The sequence below is a fragment of the Lampris incognitus genome, chromosome 13 (genome assembly GCF_029633865.1).
Source record: "Lampris incognitus isolate fLamInc1 chromosome 13, fLamInc1.hap2, whole genome shotgun sequence".
In the NCBI taxonomy this organism is placed as follows: Eukaryota; Metazoa; Chordata; class Actinopteri; order Lampriformes; family Lampridae; genus Lampris; species Lampris incognitus.
In genome coordinates, this window is record NC_079223.1 from 2,521,347 (window position 1) to 2,541,288 (window position 19,942).

General features: G+C 44.7%; 2 protein-coding genes across 2 annotated transcripts in view; one reads left to right on the forward strand and one right to left on the reverse strand.

Moving 5' to 3' along the window:
* Positions 1-3,204, forward strand: part of arhgef33 (Rho guanine nucleotide exchange factor (GEF) 33) — a 43,895-nt gene extending 40,691 nt beyond the window's left edge. The window contains exon 15 of the mRNA XM_056292243.1: positions 3,093-3,204. Within this exon, the coding sequence (XP_056148218.1) occupies positions 3,093-3,204 (112 nt within the window). The remainder of the gene's footprint in view (positions 1-3,092) is intronic.
* An 8,751-nt stretch (positions 3,205-11,955) lies between these two features.
* The window catches only part of LOC130122381 (mitogen-activated protein kinase kinase kinase kinase 3-like), a 150,824-nt gene continuing 142,837 nt past the window's right edge, over positions 11,956-19,942 (reverse strand). The window contains exons 31-33 of the mRNA XM_056291257.1: positions 18,797-18,867; positions 17,489-17,544; positions 11,956-12,769 (exon numbers count right to left, since the gene is read on the reverse strand). Coding sequence (XP_056147232.1) covers positions 12,682-12,769; positions 17,489-17,544; positions 18,797-18,867 — 215 coding nt within the window. The 3' untranslated portion in view covers positions 11,956-12,681. The remainder of the gene's footprint in view (positions 12,770-17,488; positions 17,545-18,796; positions 18,868-19,942) is intronic.

Genomic DNA, 19,942 nt, shown 5'->3' on the forward strand with positions numbered 1-19,942 from the left:
AGTATTCTAGTTCAACATAACAGAAAGGACAGAATGTTACAGTATTCTAGTTCAACATAACAGAAAGGACAGAATGTTACAGTATTCAAGTTCAACATAACAGAAAGGACAGAATGTTACAGTATTCTAGTTCAGCATAACAAAAAGGACAGAATGTTACAGTATTCTAGTTCAACATAACAAAAAGGACAGAATGTTACAGTATTCAAGTTCAACATAACAGAAAGGACAGAATGTTACAGTATTCTAGTTCAACATAACAGAAAGGACAGAATGTTACAGTATTCTAGTTCAGCATAACAGAAAGGACAGAATGTTACAGTATTCTAGTTCAACATAACAGAAAGGACAGAATGTTACAGTATTCTAGTTCAACATAACAGAAAGGACAGAATGTTACAGTATTCTAGTTCAACATAACAGAAAGGACAGAATGTTACAGTATTCTAGTTCAGCATAACAAAAAGGACAGAATGTTTCAGTGTTCTAGTTCAACATAACAGAAAGGACAGAATGTTACAGTGTTCTAGTTCAACATAACAAAAAGGACAGAATGTTACAGTATTCTAGTTCAACATAACAAAAAGGACAGAATGTTACAGTATTCAAGTTCAACATAACAGAAAGGACAGAATGTTACAGTATTCTAGTTCAACATAACAGAAAGGACAGAATGTTACAGTATTCTAGTTCAGCATAACAGAAAGGACAGAATGTTACAGTATTCTAGTTCAACATAACAGAAAGGACAGAATGTTACAGTATTCTAGTTCAACATAACAGAAAGGACAGAATGTTACAGTATTCTAGTTCAGCATAACAAAAAGGACAGAATGTTTCAGTGTTCTAGTTCAACATAACAGAAAGGACAGAATGTTACAGTGTTCTAGTTCAACATAACAAAAAGGACAGAATGTTACAGTATTCTAGTTCAACATAACAAAAAGGACAATGTTACAGTATTCAAGTTCAACATAACAGAAAGGACAGAATGTTACAGTATTCTAGTTCAACATAACAGAAAGGACAGAATGTTACAGTATTCTAGTTCAGCATAACAGAAAGGACAGAATGTTACAGTATTCTAGTTCAACATAACAGAAAGGACAGAATGTTACAGTATTCTAGTTCAACATAACAGAAAGGACAGAATGTTACAGTATTCTAGTTCAACATAACAGAAAGGACAGAATGTTACAGTGTTCTAGTTCAACATAACAGAAAGGACAGAATGTTACAGTGTTCTAGTTCAACATAACAGAAAGGACAGAATGTTACAGTGTTCTAGTTCAGCATAACAGAAAGGACAGAATGTTACAGTATTCTAGTTCAGCATAACAGAAAGGACAGAATGTTACAGTATTCTAGTTCAACATAACAGAAAGGACAGAATGTTACAGTATTCTAGTTCAACATAACAGAAAGGACAGAATGTTACAGTGTTCTAGTTCAACATAACAGAAAGGACAGAATGTTACAGTGTTCTAGTTCAGCATAACAAAAAGGACAGAATGTTACAGTATTCTAGTTCAGCATAACAGAAAGGACAGAATGTTAAAGTATTCTAGTTCAACATAACAGAAAGGACAGAATGTTACAGTATTCTAGTTCAACATAACAGAAAGGACAGAATGTTACAGTATTCTAGTTCAGCATAACAGAAAGGGCAGAATGTTACAGTATTCTAGTTCAACATAACAGAAAGGACAGAATGTTACAGTATTCTAGTTCAACATAACAGAAAGGACAGAATGTTACAGTATTCTAGTTCAACATAACAGAAAGGACAGAATGTTACAGTATTCTAGTTCAACATAACAGAAAGGACAGAATGTTACAGTGTTCTAGTTCAGCATAACAAAAAGGACAGAATGTTACAGTATTCTAGTTCAGCATAACAGAAAGGACAGAATGTTACAGTATTCTAGTTCAACATAACAGAAAGGACAGAATGTTACAGTATTCTAGTTCAACATAACAGAAAGGACAGAATGTTACAGTATTCTAGTTCAGCATAACAGAAAGGACAGAATGTTACAGTATTCTAGTTCAACATAACAGAAAGGACAGAATGTTACAGTATTCTAGTTCAACATAACAGAAAGGACAGAATGTTACAGTGTTCTAGTTCAGCATAACAAAAAGGACAGAATGTTACAGTATTCTAGTTCAACATAACAGAAAGGACAGAATGTTACAGTGTTCTAGTTCAACATAACAGAAAGGACAGAATGTTACAGTATTCTAGTTCAACATAACAAAAAGGACAGAATGTTACAGTATTCTAGTTCAACATAACAAAAAGGACAGAATGTTACAGTGTTCTAGTTCAGCATAACAGAAAGGACAGAATGTTACAGTATTCTAGTTCAACATAACAAAAAGGACAGAATGTTACAGTATTCTAGTTCAACATAACAAAAAGGACAGAATGTTACAGTATTCTAGTTCAACATAACAAAAAGGACAGAATGTTACAGTGTTCTAGTTCAGCATAACAGAAAGGACAGAATGTTACAGTATTCTAGTTCAACATAACAAAAAGGACAGAATGTTACAGTATTCTAGTTCAACATAACAAAAAGGACAGAATGTTACAGTGTTCTAGTTCAGCATAACAGAAAGGACAGAATGTTACAGTATTCTAGTTCAGCATAACAAAAAGGACAGAATGTTACAGTATTCTAGTTCAGCGTAACATTTCTACGTGTGAATGTGGAGTTTTTGTTAGTTCTTTGTTTTTAATTAAAAGAATTTATTTGTATTGAAAGATGACCATTATCCTTTATGTCATTATTTTACACTCAGTGTGTCCAGTTGTACTTCTACTGATACTGTTCCTGAAGACAAATGTCCACATCACTCCCAAGCAAACTGTCTCACTGAAAATATCCCTGCCTGCTTCTTCCTTTTTGTCTCTTCATCTTACTGTCATCCTGCATGTCGACCCGTCTGCGTGTCGACCCGTCTGTGTCCATCCGTGTGTGCGTCCATCCGTGTGTGTGTCCATCTGTGTGTGTGTCCGTCTGTGTGTGTGTCCATCCGTGTGTGTGTCCGTCTGTGTGTGTGTCCGTCTATGCGTATGTAATAAGGAGCGGTGAGGAGAAGGAGAAGGCTTCTGAGAAGAACACAGAGAACCACAGCAGTGACCAGGAGACCCCAAGGCTGCCCCACCTGGAGATAGACCGAGGCACCGCTGTATGATCACCAGCCTGCAATCTTCACACACACACACACACACACACACACACACACGGATGCACACACATACCTGTGTGCACACTGATAGTTGTACAAAACAGAAAGCACACAGAAAAACAAACTAATGCACATTACTACAACTATACAAAAAGACTGACAGATACACATTCATACATGTTCACACATAAAGACAAATACCCACACACAAATTTAGACAAAGGGACAAAAATATGTAAAGGCCAATACATACAGAAAAACACATTCATTCGGGGAGAAGTACACACACACACACACACACACACACACACACAGACACACACACACACGAATGGTAGACATGCAGATCAATGAATAGGAAAACACACACATGACACAGGTGGTGCATGAAAACAGCTGGACACCCAAATGTTGCTCAATGTCCACTTCCTGCATGGACACACACACACACACACACACACACACACACATGAAAATAGAAAATACACAAATAACGCATCATACACAACCTGGAAAATACGACATGACACATGCTGTTGTCAGTGAAGCTGCTGTACAACTGCTGTGTAGTTTCAGTCCCAGTTAGAAACGCTCCAGGTTTCCACGGCTACAGCTCCTGTTTGTCTTGTTGATGAAGACAAACCACAACAAGCGTCCTGCTGAAGGTTTGTAACAAACCATCACCACCACAACCCCCCCCCCCCACCGGTGTGCTCAAAGGGGAGAGGTGACACTGGTCTCACACGCCGCTCAGCCCAAACATTAAAACCACTGACAGGTCAGTGGGTAACACTGGTTATGTGGGTGTAATGGCTCCCGCCGGGGTGGGAGGGGCTACACAGCAGGTGGACAGGCCGGTCCTTCAGCCGACATGTTGGAAGCAGGACAAATGTGCAAGCTTCAGGACCTGAGCGACTTTGACAAGAGCCAAGCTGTAATGCTAGACGACTTGGTCAGGGCACCTCCAACACGGCAGGTCTTGCGGGGTGTTCCTGGTATGCAGTGCTCAGTACCTACCAAGAGTGGTCCAACCAGTGAACCGGCGACAGGGTCACTGGCGCCCGAGACTCATTGATGCGTATGGGGGAGAGAGGGCATCAGGATGCACTGTGGGAAGACAGCAAGCTGGTGGAGGCAGTGTTCTGCTGGGGAACCTTGGGTCCTGGCATTCGTATGGGTGTTACTTCGACACGTGCCACCTACCTAAACACGTTGCAGACCAGCTACACCCCTTCATGGTGGTGGTGTTCCCTGATGGCCGTGGTCTCTTTCAGCAGGATAGTGTCCCGTCACACTGCACACGTTGTTCTGGAATGGTGTGAGGAACATGATGAAGAGTTCCAGGTGTCGCCCTGGCCTCCAAGTTCCCCAGATCTCAATCTGACTGATCATCTGTGGGATGTGCTGCAAAAATAAGTCTGATCCATGGAGGCCCCACCGTGCACCTTACAGGACTTAGAAGGATCTGCTGCTAACGTCTTGGTGCCAGATACCAGAAGACACCTTCGGAGGTCTTGTGGAGTCCATGCCTCGATGGCTCAGAGCTGTTTTGGTGGCACGAGGGGGACCTACACAATATTAGGCAGGTGGTGGTTTACATGTTTTGGCTGATGGGGGTACGTATTAAGCTCTACTGAGCAACACATATCTTTTCAACCAGTTGGTCAGAATAAATGCATTTCAGATGAATGTCCACACTGTTACTTGGCTCATCCTGGATCTCTGCATCCTGGATCTCTGAATCCTGGATCTCTGCATCCTGGATCTCTGCATCCTGGATCTCTGCATCCTGGATCTCTGAATCCTGGATCTCTGCATCCTGGATCTCTGCATCCTGGATCCCTTGTGTTGTTTTAAACTTAATGGATGCAGAATGTGGTGCAAACATGGCTGCAACTGAAACGGTCACATGGTATGAACTGATGAGTTTGTGTACACGTCTTTTTCCACTTCGTCTGTACTTTCAGAGCTTCTCCGGGTCACGACATTATTTGCATATTACTCAGGAAAACAATGAACGCCTGTATGAGGTGCAGTTGTGTGTTCCATGTTAAAATAATAAAACGTCAGCGGGCAGAACAGTTTGGTGCCGGTCCTTCCTGTAGCCTCGGTGGAACGGGACTCTGCTGGTGGACGCTGCAGGGAGACGTCTGCCTGCTCGATAAAGGTTTCACATGAAGGTTTCAGAGCAACTGAGAAGGTCTCAGAATACCTAATCCCCTGGAAACGACCGGCCCTGTGATGGCCCGGCAGCCTGTCCAGGGCGCCTCCCCGCCTGCGGCCCAGTGACTGCTGGGATTGGCTCCGGCATCCCGCCACCCTGGGAGCAGGATGAGCGGTCCGGATGATGGATGGATGGATGTTGTGAAAAGTCACTGATTACTACAAACGTTTTTAACTACCGAAAACAAAATAGCAAGACAGTCACGATCATACTGTAGCCTCACGTGGCCTTTGCCGTTTTAAATACGACTTCTCCGGAGCTGCGTGTTCGTAATGACCACAAAGACACATCAACTCTTCACTTTCTTCTTTTAATGTGTTAACCTGCCATCTCATAAATCTGTTACACTTCTGAAACAAAATATAGGCAATTATACAGTATGTAAAACCAACAGATCTTTATTTTACACTATGTACATTTAGTATGTGTGCATGGCGGTGTGAACAGGAGTGACTGTGAGACTGAACGGAGGAGAAACGGAGGCGTTCGGGTTTCATGACAAACATGTAGTGACACCTTGTGTGTTTGTTTTCATCTGCTTGCAGCAGCAGACGGGTGGGGTTGTGTTTGTGAGCAACTGAACGAGTGACAAATTGCAGTTAAATGGCAGATCAGTGTACCTCCACCAGCGGCGTCTGCCAGGAGAGTGATTTTACTTCTCCACCACCTGGTGCTCTGAGAGGCTTTCAGATCTGCTCTGCTGGTCCCACGTGAGCCGGGCTGCACGGCAGGAATACACTGTTGTGTTGGCAAACTGAGCAACGAGAGGCCATGTTGGACTGCACCGACTCACCCACGCCATCATGGATGAGGAGTACACACGAGTGCAGAATTTAAAGGTCAATATGAGGTCATTTAAACGGGACTCCCATCAGAACTGATGGTCAGGTTGTGATGTGCTTTCATTTTCTTCAGCTCGTCTTCATCTTCATGCAACACGTTCGCCAAACTAAGTGAATCCATGTCTGGTTTTGTGCATTTACGATTCTCCAAGCGTACCGAGTACGCTTACATAGCCAGATGTCAATCATAAAAGCTTTTTTTATTAAAAATTAACCTGATGTGCTGATTTTGCCAGATGTTCTCTGAAACACTGCAGTGTTTTTGCAGCGCCCCCTCTCTAACACTTGGCCAACACATTTGGCATCAAATTTCCCACGTCATCATCCATCATATACATTTTTCTTAATGATGTCAAACAAGCGCTGACTTAAGGACCATTTCACGGTGGTCTGTTGAGCTGCAGCCCACTGGCGGCAGAACTGCACCATGCACTGAGAAGGTACTTATAGTATTTAGTACTTATAGTATTTAGTACTTGTAGGCTCTGCATGACTTCTTCACCAGTACAAGAGCATTGTTAACACGCTGCCATTTTCATTATGGGCAAGACCTCTGCCGACTTGTCAGACAGTTATTCGATAGTTTTTCAGTCAGCAGCTGTTAGGGTAGTGTAGCCGACACCTGGGGAACAAGCTCCGGTAGTCATGGCCAGTGTGTAACGATGGGCGTTGGCATGAAGCACATCCCAGACAGCATCTGGATGTGGGCCACTTCAGGCAATGATGCGGCACTGATGGCCTTCTTCCAGCCCCGACAAACTGGATGTGAGCCTGAAGTGGCCCATATGTATAACAGCAAATATGGCCCAAATGTGCCAAACCACACGTGGGCCTTTTTTGGCAAAGATGCGGTGCTCTCAGCAACGTGATCTGGATGTGACCCTGAAGTGGCCCGTGTGGTAAATGGTGAATATGGCCCAGATATCACGAAACAAACATGGGCCACCTTTGGCAAATATGTGGCACATGCAGCACTGCTATGGCTTGGTTCTGGCCCAGATCTGGCAAACAGGAGCAGATCGCCCAAGTGCCATCATTCCACACGGTATGTGGGCCGGATGAAAGTGTCGGTGTGGGACGGGTCCGGACCACAGCAATTTTCCTATCTGGGATGTGTTAGCATGGTCTTATGGCAAAAGCACTGGATACACGTGGGATGGTTGACTTTCCTGCCAGTCCCTTCAGGCCGGACATGGTCCATAACAAGTCATAAACCTCTGAAACAGCTTTTCCATTTCACTGTTTCATCTTTCTTAGTTTAAATTTGATTGACAATCTGAGTTTGTATTTACAGTTGACATTGTGGATTTACTAGAACATTCCCGAACTGGGAATTGTATCAACCTAAACCACCAGCGGTACAGTTCAACTGGTTGACCTTTAACCCTCTCATGATGACACGTGACTGGGCGTCTCGCTGCCGAGCGGCAGGCTCATCTGTGAAGCGCTGCACAGACCCAAAGTGTCCACGCTCACGGAGCAGCAGCCCTGACGTGGCGTGTTAGTGTGCTACCTTAAGTTCAGAACAAGTCAGATCAAACACATTCATATTCCCAGGCTGGAAAATTCTTGGCATGTTTCTCCACATAAATGTACAAGAACAGCTGATGTATACTTGTCTAACATGCAGTAGGCTGGGCGGTGCTGTGTTGGGAGCACAAACCCAAAGAAACACAGGGTACATCTCCGAATACCGTGGACCCGGGCTTGGTTTCACCAAAAACATCTTTGATAGGAAAAAAAAACAACGTAGAAGAAGAGGTAGAGAGACTGAAAGAATGTCAGCAGTGGAGTCACTGAGAGGAAGAGAGAGAAGAGGGCAGAGTAAAGCGGGAAGAGAGAGAAGAGGGCAGAGTAAAGCGGGAAGAGAGAGAAGAGCGTAGAGTAAAGCGGGAAGAGAGAGAAGAGGGCAGAGTAAAGCGGGAAGAGAGAGAAGAGGGCAGAGTAAAGCGGGAAGAGAGAGAAGAGGGCAGAGTAAAGCGGGAAGAGAGAGAAGAGCGTAGAGTAAAGCGGAAAGAGAGAGAAGAGGGCAGAGTAAAGCGGGAAGAGATAGAAGAGGGCAGAGTAAAGCGGAAAGAGAGAGAAGAGGGCAGAGTAAAGCGGGAAGAGAGAGAAGAGGGCAGAGTAAAGCGGGAAGAGAGAGAAGAGGGCAGAGTAAAGCGGGAAGAGAGAGAAGAGGGCAGAGTAAAGCGGGAAGAGAGAGAAGAGGGCAGAGTAAAGCGGGAAGAGAGAGAAGAGGGCAGAGTAAAGCGGGAAGAGAGAGAAGAGGGCAGAGTAAAGCGGGAAGAGAGAGAAGAGGGCAGAGTAAAGCGGGAAGAGAGAGAAGAGGGCAGAGTAAAGCGGGAAGAGATAGAAGAGGGCAGAGTAAAGCGGGAAGAGAGAGAAGAGGGCAGAGTAAAGCGGGAAGAGATAGAAGAGGGCAGAGTAAAGCGGGAAGAGAGAGAAGAGGGCAGAGTAAAGCGGGAAGAGAGAGAAGAGGGCAGAGTAAAGCGGGAAGAGATAGAAGAGGGCAGAGTAAAGCGGGAAGAGAGAGAAGAGGGCAGAGTAAAGTGGGAAGAGAGAGAAGAGGGCAGAGTAAAGCGGGAAGAGATAGAAGAGGGCAGAGTAAAGCGGGAAGAGAGAGAAGAGGGCAGAGTAAAGCGGGAAGAGAGAGAAGAGGGCAGAGTAAAGCGGGAAGAGAGAGAAGAGGGCAGAGTAAAGCGGGAAGAGAGAGAAGAGGGCAGAGTAAAGCGGGAAGAGATAGAAGAGGGCAGAGTAAAGCGGGAAGAGATAGAAGAGGGCAGAGTAAAGCGGGAAGAGAGAGAAGAGGGCAGAGTAAAGCGGGAAGAGATAGAAGAGGGCAGAGTAAAGCGGGAAGAGATAGAAGAGGGCAGAGTAAAGCGGGAAGAGAGAGAAGAGGGCAGAGTAAAGTGGGAAGAGAGAGAAGAGGGCAGAGTAAAGCGGGAAGAGATAGAAGAGGGCAGAGTAAAGCGGGAAGAGAGAGAAGAGGGCAGAGTAAAGCGGGAAGAGAGAGAAGAGGGCAGAGTAAAGCGGGAAGAGAGAGAAGAGGGCAGAGTAAAGCGGGAAGAGAGAGAAGAGGGCAGAGTAAAGTGGGAAGAGAGAGAAGAGCTGAGTGATGTTTTGAGTTTTCCCAGGCAGGATGTGGGATGACCAACGACATGCTGAACTGCTGTTTTAACAAAGACCTTTGTGTTTCTGCAACACGGTGCAAGGAAAAAGCTCCCGGTGCTGCAGTCCAGCGCCTGCATGAATACACACTTTTCATTTTACTTCCTACACAATGTACCATTGCAGAATGAGAGGGCACAGGGAGGCATGTTAACTGTCAACATACCGGAGACGCGGTGCCACCACAGCAGAAGACGACAGGAGTAACATTCTCACCTCTTTTCCATGATAACAAAACCCCAAGAAAATGTCTCGGTTCAGACTGCACCATAAAACACCAGGAAGTGACGTGTTACCATCACCTCCTGTGTTGTCCCTGCACACTGACGGCATCGCTCCTTCAGCCAAACTGCCCCGCCGCACTTCAGCTTTAGCTACCGTACTGCATCTTGGCGGCTGTTAGCTACTTCTCAGCATCTGATGACCGGGTCATCAGAAGCTGATGACCGGGTCATCAGCTTCTGATGACCCGGTCATCCTGCAGTGTCACAGCTTGTAAAGACTCGTAGTGTGTCGTCGTCTCACGTTGTCGCCCCTACATGCTCTGTAGTGTTGCTAAACTCATGGTTGTGGTGTCATGTCTCACACAGAGGTCAGACTTCTAAAAAGTCACAGCTATGAAGGTAAAAATGAAGACATAAAATATGATATTAAACTAAAACAGGAATTTAAAATCCTTTTATTTTTACCATAACATTAACGACCCCTTCCAGTCCTGTCTTAAGACCTTCAACATGCTGCTGACAGAGCAGTCTGTGTTACTTCTGCAAAATGAGCTGAATTATCTTGTTAAAATCATTGAAATCACATTTACTCCTTCTCCCTCATTAAAAAATCCAGAATCTATGAATATGCAAATTATCCCCGCCCTCGAGTCAAATCCCCCCCTCCACTGCTTGGCAAGTGGTGATATAATATTATATCAGATAATATCATATCATATATAATATAATATGATATAATATAATATAAGAGTAATTCAGCCGAAGCAGGGACCAGATCAGTTTCATGTGCAGGGACAAGGTGTTTATAAGGAGTTTGATCAAAACCTGCGTAGCGTTGGTTCGAGGCCCAGGGCGCACCAATGAGTGGCTTCACTGTGTCTGGGCAGTTCACAATGCAGTAACTCATCCGTCAGTCAGACAAGTGCAGCTCACTGACTTTCACATGCTGTGAGTTTCTAAACGTCATCGCTCTATATTGTCTTGTATGGCACAACCAACCTGTGTGGTATCCCACCAGGGTAAAACAACAATAAATACACATGACCAACACCTCTGACCTGAACAACAAAGGGTGCATAACTCGCTCCCCTCTTTAAATCCTGGTTTTCTGTCGGTTTTGGTGCAAATTACTTGTGGGGCAGCATCACAACTGTCACTTTTTACAAGAACTGCTCTGTACAAGACGCACAAGTATGTAAATACCTCAAGCCCACACACTCACACACACAAAAACTGCAGACACACAAGGTCACATAGGATAATGACATCACATTAGTTAATCAAACACCTTTTCTGTCTGTGCAAAACGTTAACACCAGTGGTTCCAGAGACTTCAAAATAAACATAAAACCAAAACGACGGGATGCCAACGAGCGTCTGATCAGAAGAGTTTAAAACAAATGAACCCTTGACCGCGGCGTCAACCGCAAGACAAACATACACGAAGAGACAGAGACCTCATGACCCTCTGACCACGGCTGCTATAGTGCCGACAACCAGGAAGTTCAAACGCCCAGGAGTGGTCTGGTGGTGACGATGGTGCATGCAGAATAAAAATGACCAATCAGTGCCACTTCCTGTGTCCAACCTGAACTCAAGAACACAACCAGAACAACATCACCGTGTCACTAAAGCGGGTCCTCTGAGACGGCTGTGAACACAAGGAGCTCCTGGTCACATGATCAGGGAACCAGGAAGTTAATCTGCTGTCCCGCCTCTTGTTCACCCGGGGCTTCACCTTCACATGGCCGCAGCCTGCAGGTGAACAGAACAGCCTCTAAACAGGCATCATCTAAACAGCCAGTCTGTAAGTGTTCATCTCTATCAAAAAAAAATACTACATTTATATTTACAACAATTAAATAGAGGTCAGGTGAGCACTTGTGGACTGTAGTGTATCAGGACTCGACACTGGTGGACTGTAGTGTATCAGGACTCGACACTGGTGGACTGTAGTGTATCAGGACTCGACACTTGTGGGCTGTAGTGTATCAGGACTCGACACTAGCGCAGGTGGCAAAGCTTTTGAGTCTTCCATGTTCTCATTTAAAAAAGAAAAAGAAAAGCAAGATAGAAAAGTCTTTCTGGTTGTAATAGTTACATCATGCCACAATAAAATAATTTTTTGGAAAAAAGGAAGTGAGGGGAAGACAGGAAAGGGGTAAGGCGCTAAAAAAAAAAGACAATGACAGACGGAAGAAAGGATGTAGAAAACAGGAAGGAGGGATGTGTTTTTGTCTGGAGGATGGCTATTCTGTGATACCTTAGCGGTAGTAACAGTAGCAGTAGTGGAAGTAGCTGTAATTATAGTAGAAAGAGCAGTAGTAGTAGTAGCAGTAGTAGTACCAGCAGTAGTAGTAGTAGTAGTAGTAGTGTCGAAGTCAGTCTTGGTGTTGGGTTTGGGTTCCCGGTGAAGTACACAGGGGAAAGTGAGATAGCATCAGGAATGATTCTGGGTCGAGGTTGCCCTTGTTGGGCTTCCACAGGTCAGCTTCCCTGGCCTACTTCCTGTAAACTCAACCAGTTTCTGGTAGAGTTCAAAACTTATTGAAAACCAGCAATCACACTGCCCTCAGTTTGCCCTCAGTTGCCCCCCACCCCCCCATGGACTAGCGGCAGTTACTGAACTGACCCTCAAATTTGAACCTTTCACAACATTGAGGCCTGCATCGACATCCTGGAAATCCTTGCGCCTCTGACAGCAGTTAAGAAACACGCGTGACCAGTTCAGCAGCCACATGGCAAGCTGTGCTAGGTTACGCTAAGCCAAGCCAAGACTTGATACCACGACGTTTTCTAGTTAGCTGCCACCACAAGGGCAACGCCGACACGTACTAGCTCAGCTGCTAGTTGTGTTGTAGAATCAGGGGGTACTCAGAAGTGGGATCGGTGCTGGAAGGGGCGTGCTGTGTCTCTCCCGGTTGCTGGCTTCTTGTCTGGACTTGCCCGTAAGCTGGGTAGGAGGTGTGTGAACGTGTTCGTGTGTGTGTGTGTGTGTGTGTGTTTGTGTGCACGTGTCTGTCTCTCAGTAGCTGTTCTCATGGCCAGCCAGGATGTAGAGGTTACTGTGGGCCGTAGGGTTGTCCGTAGGTCTGCTCTCCAACACCACCACTCTGAGGGAGAAACACACACACACTCGTATTTCAAACTGAATAGGACATTAATCAAACTGACCATGTACTGACCATGTACCCCAACACCAAAAGACAGTTAAGCCCCCTTTAGAGTTTCACTTTTTTTTCTGATGACACAAAGCAAAATAAACCACAAAAACAGAGAAGAGGGAAGTTGGCAGGAAGTGTGAGCCAGGATTCACAGCAACAACGTACAACAACATACAACAACATATAGACAGGCAGCAACTTAGAAGGGAGATGATACAAGCCTGTATAATCTATGAGGGGCCATGAGGGACATTATTCAGAATTAAATCGTTCATACACTATACTGAAAACCACACACACATAAGTGAAATGCTTTTATATACACAACTGAAAGACTCACATAAACAGTGTATGAGAGGATTTCAGGTGAACCAGAAGATGCTTGAGAAAAGCGCACAACTCATAATACGGGCTATTGAGTGGTGTTGGTTTGTTTGCTATGCTTTCTGCTCAAAAACCTGCAAGCAGTCTTACGGAAGTGGCAGCTTTACGTAACACTATATTGGCCTCACCGGAGACGGCCAGAGCCCTGTCAAACGCCACAACAAAAGGCAGCAACCGATCATATCGCTGTGGCGTTTGACAGGGCTCTGATAGGCTCCGGTGAGGCCAATATACTGTTATGTAAAGCTGCCACTGCCGTAAGACTGCTTGCAGGTTTTTGAGCAGACAGCATAGCAAACGAACCAACACCACTCAATAGCCCCTATTATGAGTTGTGTGCTTTTCTCAAGCACCTTCTGGTTCACCTGAAATCCTCTCATACACTGTTTATGTGAGTCTTTCAGTTGTGTATGTAAAAGCATTTCACTTGTGTGTGTGTGTGGTTTTCGGCATAGTATATGAACAAGTTAATTCTGAATAATGTCCCTCATGGCCCCTCATAATAAGCTCTGGTATAGCAACCAGGAACCAGATCAGTCCCACAAGTCAGAGACATTGATGTTTTGGGACTGGAAACCCATCTCACTGAGCGTGAGCTCAGAAGACAGCTTTGTCCAGAAATTGGATGGTTGGACTGAATCCTTGGAAATTGAGCCAAAGGAGCTAGAGTTAAAAATTACAATAGTTGCAGAGTCATGAAATGTATAATGCAGGGTAATTTCCATCATAGCTGCCTGCAGGTGTCACATGACTCTTTCCATCATATGGCTTCCATCACATAAATACTTTTATCCCTCACTACGCCCGCCATTGTTGTTTACAATCACTCAGTGAAAGGAAAGCCAGACCCAATCTCAGGAAAGAACAATGTGGTTGACTTGTGAAATCAGTATGGTTCGCAGAGCTACAGACCGCCGACTATGAAAGCTGGCTCAGCTTTGAACTGTTCACCATGTGAACTCAAGCTCACCATGTGAACTCGAGTCCCACAGCTCCTGGTCAACATGAAGGGAAACACTTGAGCACTGAGTGTCAAGAGAAGACTGGTAATAACGTAAAAAACTAACTTAACTTCCCACATCTTAAGAAAAGATTGCATAGCCTCCTATCCACATACACAGACACAAAAAGACACAGACACACAAAACGGTGCACACACACACTAACCAAAGAAACCCATATAATCACACACATTAGCCCACTCCTTGATTTTCTCCAGTCCTCTTTCTCAAACCTAAAGTTCCTGATTAGTTCGCTTAAAGCAGACCTCCAGAGCCCCACAACAGAGAGGCCGTGTTTGGGCCAGCTTTGCCCAGGGAACTGAGACTGTACCTAGGCAGAGTGACGCCTCTGTTCTCTACTCCAGTCTCTGTGTCTGCATCTGCACTGCTGGAGCTTCTTCATGGACAAAACATCAACATCACACAGGGCGTTACACAGTGTGTGTGTGTGTGTGTGTGTGTGTGTGTGTGTGTGTGTGTGTGTGTGTGTGTGTGTGTGTGTATGTGTGTGTGGTGTGAAAGAAATTTTGTTTTCTCTGAGGTCATGCTCTGTGCAGAACATGACCTCACCATTACGAACACACTGTTTCAGCAGAAGGCCAAATACAAAACATCCTGGATGCACCCACGATCTAAACACTGGCACCTGATTGACTTTATCATTACAAGATGCATGACACTAGTGATGTCTTGCTCAATTGGGCCATGAGAGGTGCAGAATGCTGGATGGATCACCGCCTGATCATGACCAAGCTCCACATCAAAGTGCGCCCCCCACAGCATCTCAAGAAACGCATAAAAAAGCAAGTGAACTGTGCAAAAATTGAAGGCAGCCCCAGCATGGAATGAGTTCCGTTGCTCTGTAGGCACAATGGCACTAGAGTTTGAGGCCATTCTGAGTTCTGACAACTCCATGGATCAGAAATGGACCTCCCTAACCTCATTGCTACATCAAGCTGCAATCCACGCTGTAGGCTACAGAGCCAGAAAACATCAGGACTGGTTCCACGAGAACTCTGACACCATCACATCCCTGCTGGAAACCATGCGTAAGGCACACAGAGCTACTCTCAACTGCCCTGCGTCCGCCATCTTTTGGCAGCAGTGGCAAACGGCACGTAAGGAGGTGCGTTGCGCACTCTGCAAAATACATGGTGGATGATCAAAGCTCACGAGATTCAATCTTGTGCTGACAGAAATGATATGCACAACTTCTACAATTCTATAAAGACTATATATGGCCATAGGAACTGCTCTATCACACCCTTAAAACCAGCGGACAGGCTGACAACCCCGGAAGACCAAAAGCGGATCCTGGCAAGATGGGCTGAACATTTTGAAGCCCTACTTAACTAGCGCTCGCCAACCAACCAATCCATCCTAGAAGAGCTACCAATTCATCTGCCCATCCCAGACCTTGACCACTCACCAACTTTTCAAGAAGTACTTGCAGCATTCAACTCTCTCAAGAACAACAAGTTCCCTGGAAGTGATGGTGTCTCAGCAGAACTCCTAAAACAGGGAGGATAAGTGTGTACCAGAATGATCAGAACATCCTGCAGGTCTGGGACCAGGAGAATGTCCCTCAACAATGGAGGGATGCTAAAATTGTCACCCTGTACAAAAACAAGGGTGACAAGTCCATCTGCTGCAACAGTCGTGGCATATCCCTACTAGCTGTTGCAGGCAAGGTCCTAGCAAAGGTCCTGCTATGCAGGATGGTGATGCACTTGACAGGACATCTGCTGCCAGAGTCACAGTGCAGCTTCAGGAAGAACAGGAGTACTGTGGATATGATTTTCACAGTAAGACAGCTACAAGAAAAGTGCCACGAACAACATCAGGACCTTTTCATGGCTTTTGTCGACCCCTCCAAAGCTTTTAACATTGTGAATTGAGAGCTATTTTGAAAAATCCTGTGAAAGCTTGGTTGTCCAAGCAAATTTATGAACATTCTATCACAGTTCCATGATGGGACGGTGGCACGGGTGGCCATAGGAGGACAGGAATCAGCGCCCTTTAATGTATGTACTGGAGTGAGGCAGGGGTGTGTGCTGGCACCGGTACTCTTCAACATTTTCCTCCTATGTGTCACAAAACTTTTTCACAAAGATCTGGAAGACAGTAGTGGGATCACAATAGACTTTATGCTAGATGGAAACCTCTTCAACATCCGAAGGCTCCAGGCAACCACCAAGTTGTCTGCAGTGCAGGTCCTTAAGCTGCAGTACGCTGATGACTGCACTCTTGTAGCTCACACACCAGAAGACCTGCAAAACATCCTTGCCACAGTTGTGAATGTGTACAGCAGGCTGGGTCCATCAGTCAACACCACCATAGAACACCAACCACTCTCAGTTGCTCCATCTTTTAAATACGTGGGCAGTATCCTTTCTGAGGGCTGCAACACTGATCACGAAACTCATAATAGGATCAAACAAGCCTCTGTAGCCTTTGGCAAACTCCGACGTAAGGTCTTCCAAAACAAACACCTCCGCCTGTGCACCAAAATTGCTGTTTACAATGCCGTCTGCATCACAGCTCTCCTATACAGCTGTGAAGCCTGGGTCACATACAGCCGCCACCTAAGGTTGTTGGAGCGGTTCCACATAAGGTGTCTGCAGTGAATCATGGGCATCACATGGTGTGGCCGTGTTCCTCATGTTGAGATTCTTGCTAGGACAAACTAACTGCAAGAGCACAGAAGCCACGGTCACTGAACACCAACTGTGGTGGCTTGGGCATGTCATCGGGATGCTTCAAGAACGCCTGCCACGTCAAGTCCTGTATAGACAGCTTCATCTGGGCCACTGGTGGTCAGAAGAAGTGATACAAAGACTAGCTAAAACATCACTGAAGAAGTGTTATATCGACCCCTTGAGACTGGAGCAAGCTGCCATCAACTGTTCCAACTGGCAGGAGATCTGCCACAGAGGTATAGAACAGCTGGAAATGGAAAGGAATGTGAAAAACTGCAGAAAAGTCTAACGAGACACACAACCATGCTGCCCCCACTGACTCACACTTCATATGCCCAACGTGCAATAAAACTTGTGGATCAAGAATTGGACTGTACAGTCATCAAAGACCACACTGTTAATGACGAGGGATGTCATCATCGGACTCGATGGACGACCAGCAAGCAAAGTGTTTGTATTGTAAAAGAAACCGTGTTTTCCTGTATGATTCATGTATGATGTGTTCGGTGTGTCCAGGTGTCATACATGATGATGATGATGTATGTAAGTCAGGTTAATGTGTGGGATGTGTTCGTGTCTCTCACCTGTCTGACCCCAGCAGTCTAAAGATTCGAGTGTTGTCAGAGATCTCCTGTGTGATCTGTTTATAGAAGAAGAAGAGAAAAACCATGAAGAAAGGGGTCACAATGAAGTATGTGCTGAATGTGCATAATGAAGTATGTGCTGAACAAAGATGAATGTAAAGTACACACACTGTAGATAAAATACTCATTCTAACAAAAGCTCAATTAACTGACTGTAATTAAAACCAAGAAATGTGCACCTGGTCACTCGGTCATGCTGGCTTACTGTGCTTATGATGTGCCTTATAAACAGAATGAATTGCAAAAAGCTCTGAAATCAGAATTTCTTATTCTTATTAGAATATTTTAAAGTTTAAATCTCACATCAGGGACTGTTTCTCTTAACTGGTCCTTGTCTGAATGTTGGGTGTCGGATTCATCATCAGGATTTAACGCTTCTAACATTTACTGATGTTTTAAGGTTTTGTTCTTGGGTTTGGATGGACTTGAGAAGAGACCGCTATATCAAACACACGGCCTGATTAGTTATGAATAATATGGACACAAATGTACATATTACTGACTGCCTTTACTGTGATAGATACGAGCAGAAGGAGGAGGAGGAGGAGGAACTTCAAACTGCAGTCTGCACTGTGCATGTATTTCATCTCGTCCTCAGTTCATTTTAACTCTCACCCCTGGATAAAACATTGCAAAAACGTGGCTTCCTCATACAACTTAACGGGCATGGAATATGTATGTGCTGACGCTACTTACTTACACACACTCAAGAAACCAAACACTACAGAAACTCTGCACATCTTCTTTCGGCTTGTTCCCTGTTTGTCAGGGGTCGCCACAGAGGATTTTATAGTTTCCATCAATACCCTGTGAGGGTGCGGCACCAATGATGGTGGTTGTTAACCTGGGCCTCAGCCAACCCCATATGGAGCCTCGACTGATCCAGTATGGTCTTGCCAATCCACATACTGATTTGGCAAAACGTTACGTGGGACGCCCTTCCTGACACACCCACTAACCCTGTGGATGGGCACAGGTAAAGTGCTGGATGCCACCCCAGTATTCATGGACTTGCAACCATGCCTGTCGCTAATTCAGAAAGTCTGCACACACAAAATAAAACATGTTGTGGTCTGACATGAATTAATATCCTGATGACGGAAGAGTCTGGAAGGTGCTGTCGCTCATTATATTTTATATTCTGGCTCCATAGTCTCTCCAACACATGTAGATGTGCCTGTGTGCACCTGCAAACACACACACACACACATGCACACACACATGCACGCACGCACGTGTAGATCTCACCTCATTGGTCTTAAAACTCCGCCCCTGCATCCCATGCCTCCAGAAGGCCAGAACACTGTCTTGAAGACAAACTGCAGAAACAAAGTCATGGTGGCTGTCAGCATTTGAAGCACACAGGGTTACCAAATCTTATATATATATATATATATATATATATATATATATATATATATATGCGCACACACACACACACATACATACATATATATACATACATACATACATACACACACACACACACGTATATATACATATAGTGTTTTTTCTGAAACCGTCAAAGGTGTTATAAGTGCTCAACTAATGAGGAGCGGAATATCAACACAGATACAGGGAAAAGTTTTAATGCATTGCAGTACAGACCTGTTTCATGCGTCTCGCACTCATCAGCTGCTAATGACTGCGAGACGCACGAATCAGGCCCGTACTGATATATGTATATATATATACATACATAAAATGCAAAATGTGTCATCTGCCGGGCAAAAAATTGACACAATGAAGTTTGCTTCATTTTTAGGAAGAGTTTTGCAGTTTGATAAGGAACAGCTGGGTGATGATTGTGTGTACCTATCTAATTACCCCCCCCCCCATCTACTCTTTATTTCATTCTAGACACTAAAGACTCTACTGTACTGACAGCTAGCTGAAAAAAGTACAACAAAGTGTAAACACAGTAGTAGTACCAAAAAGCCTCTTTATGCATGCTGAATAATCCAGGTAGGGAAACCACAGAAGGTTGAACCAGTTGATTTGGACACAACATTTACAGACACGTTTCTTCATCATCATCTAAGTGACCTCTTCAGTCTCACTGACTGCAGGTGTCCCCACCCTTATAAACAATACAGTGACTGCAGGTGTCCCCACCCTTATAAACAATACAGTGACTGCAGGTGTCCCACCCTTATAAACAATACAGTGACTGCAGGTACCCCACCCTTATAAACAATACAGTGACTGCAGGTACCCCACCCTTATAAACAATACAGTGACTGCAGGTACCCCCACCCTTATAAACAATAGTGACTGCAGGTGTCCCCACCCTTATAAACAATACAGTGACTGCAGGTGTCCCCACCCTTATAAACAATACAGTGACTGCAGGTGTCCCCACCCTTATAAACAATACAGTGACTGCAGGTGTCC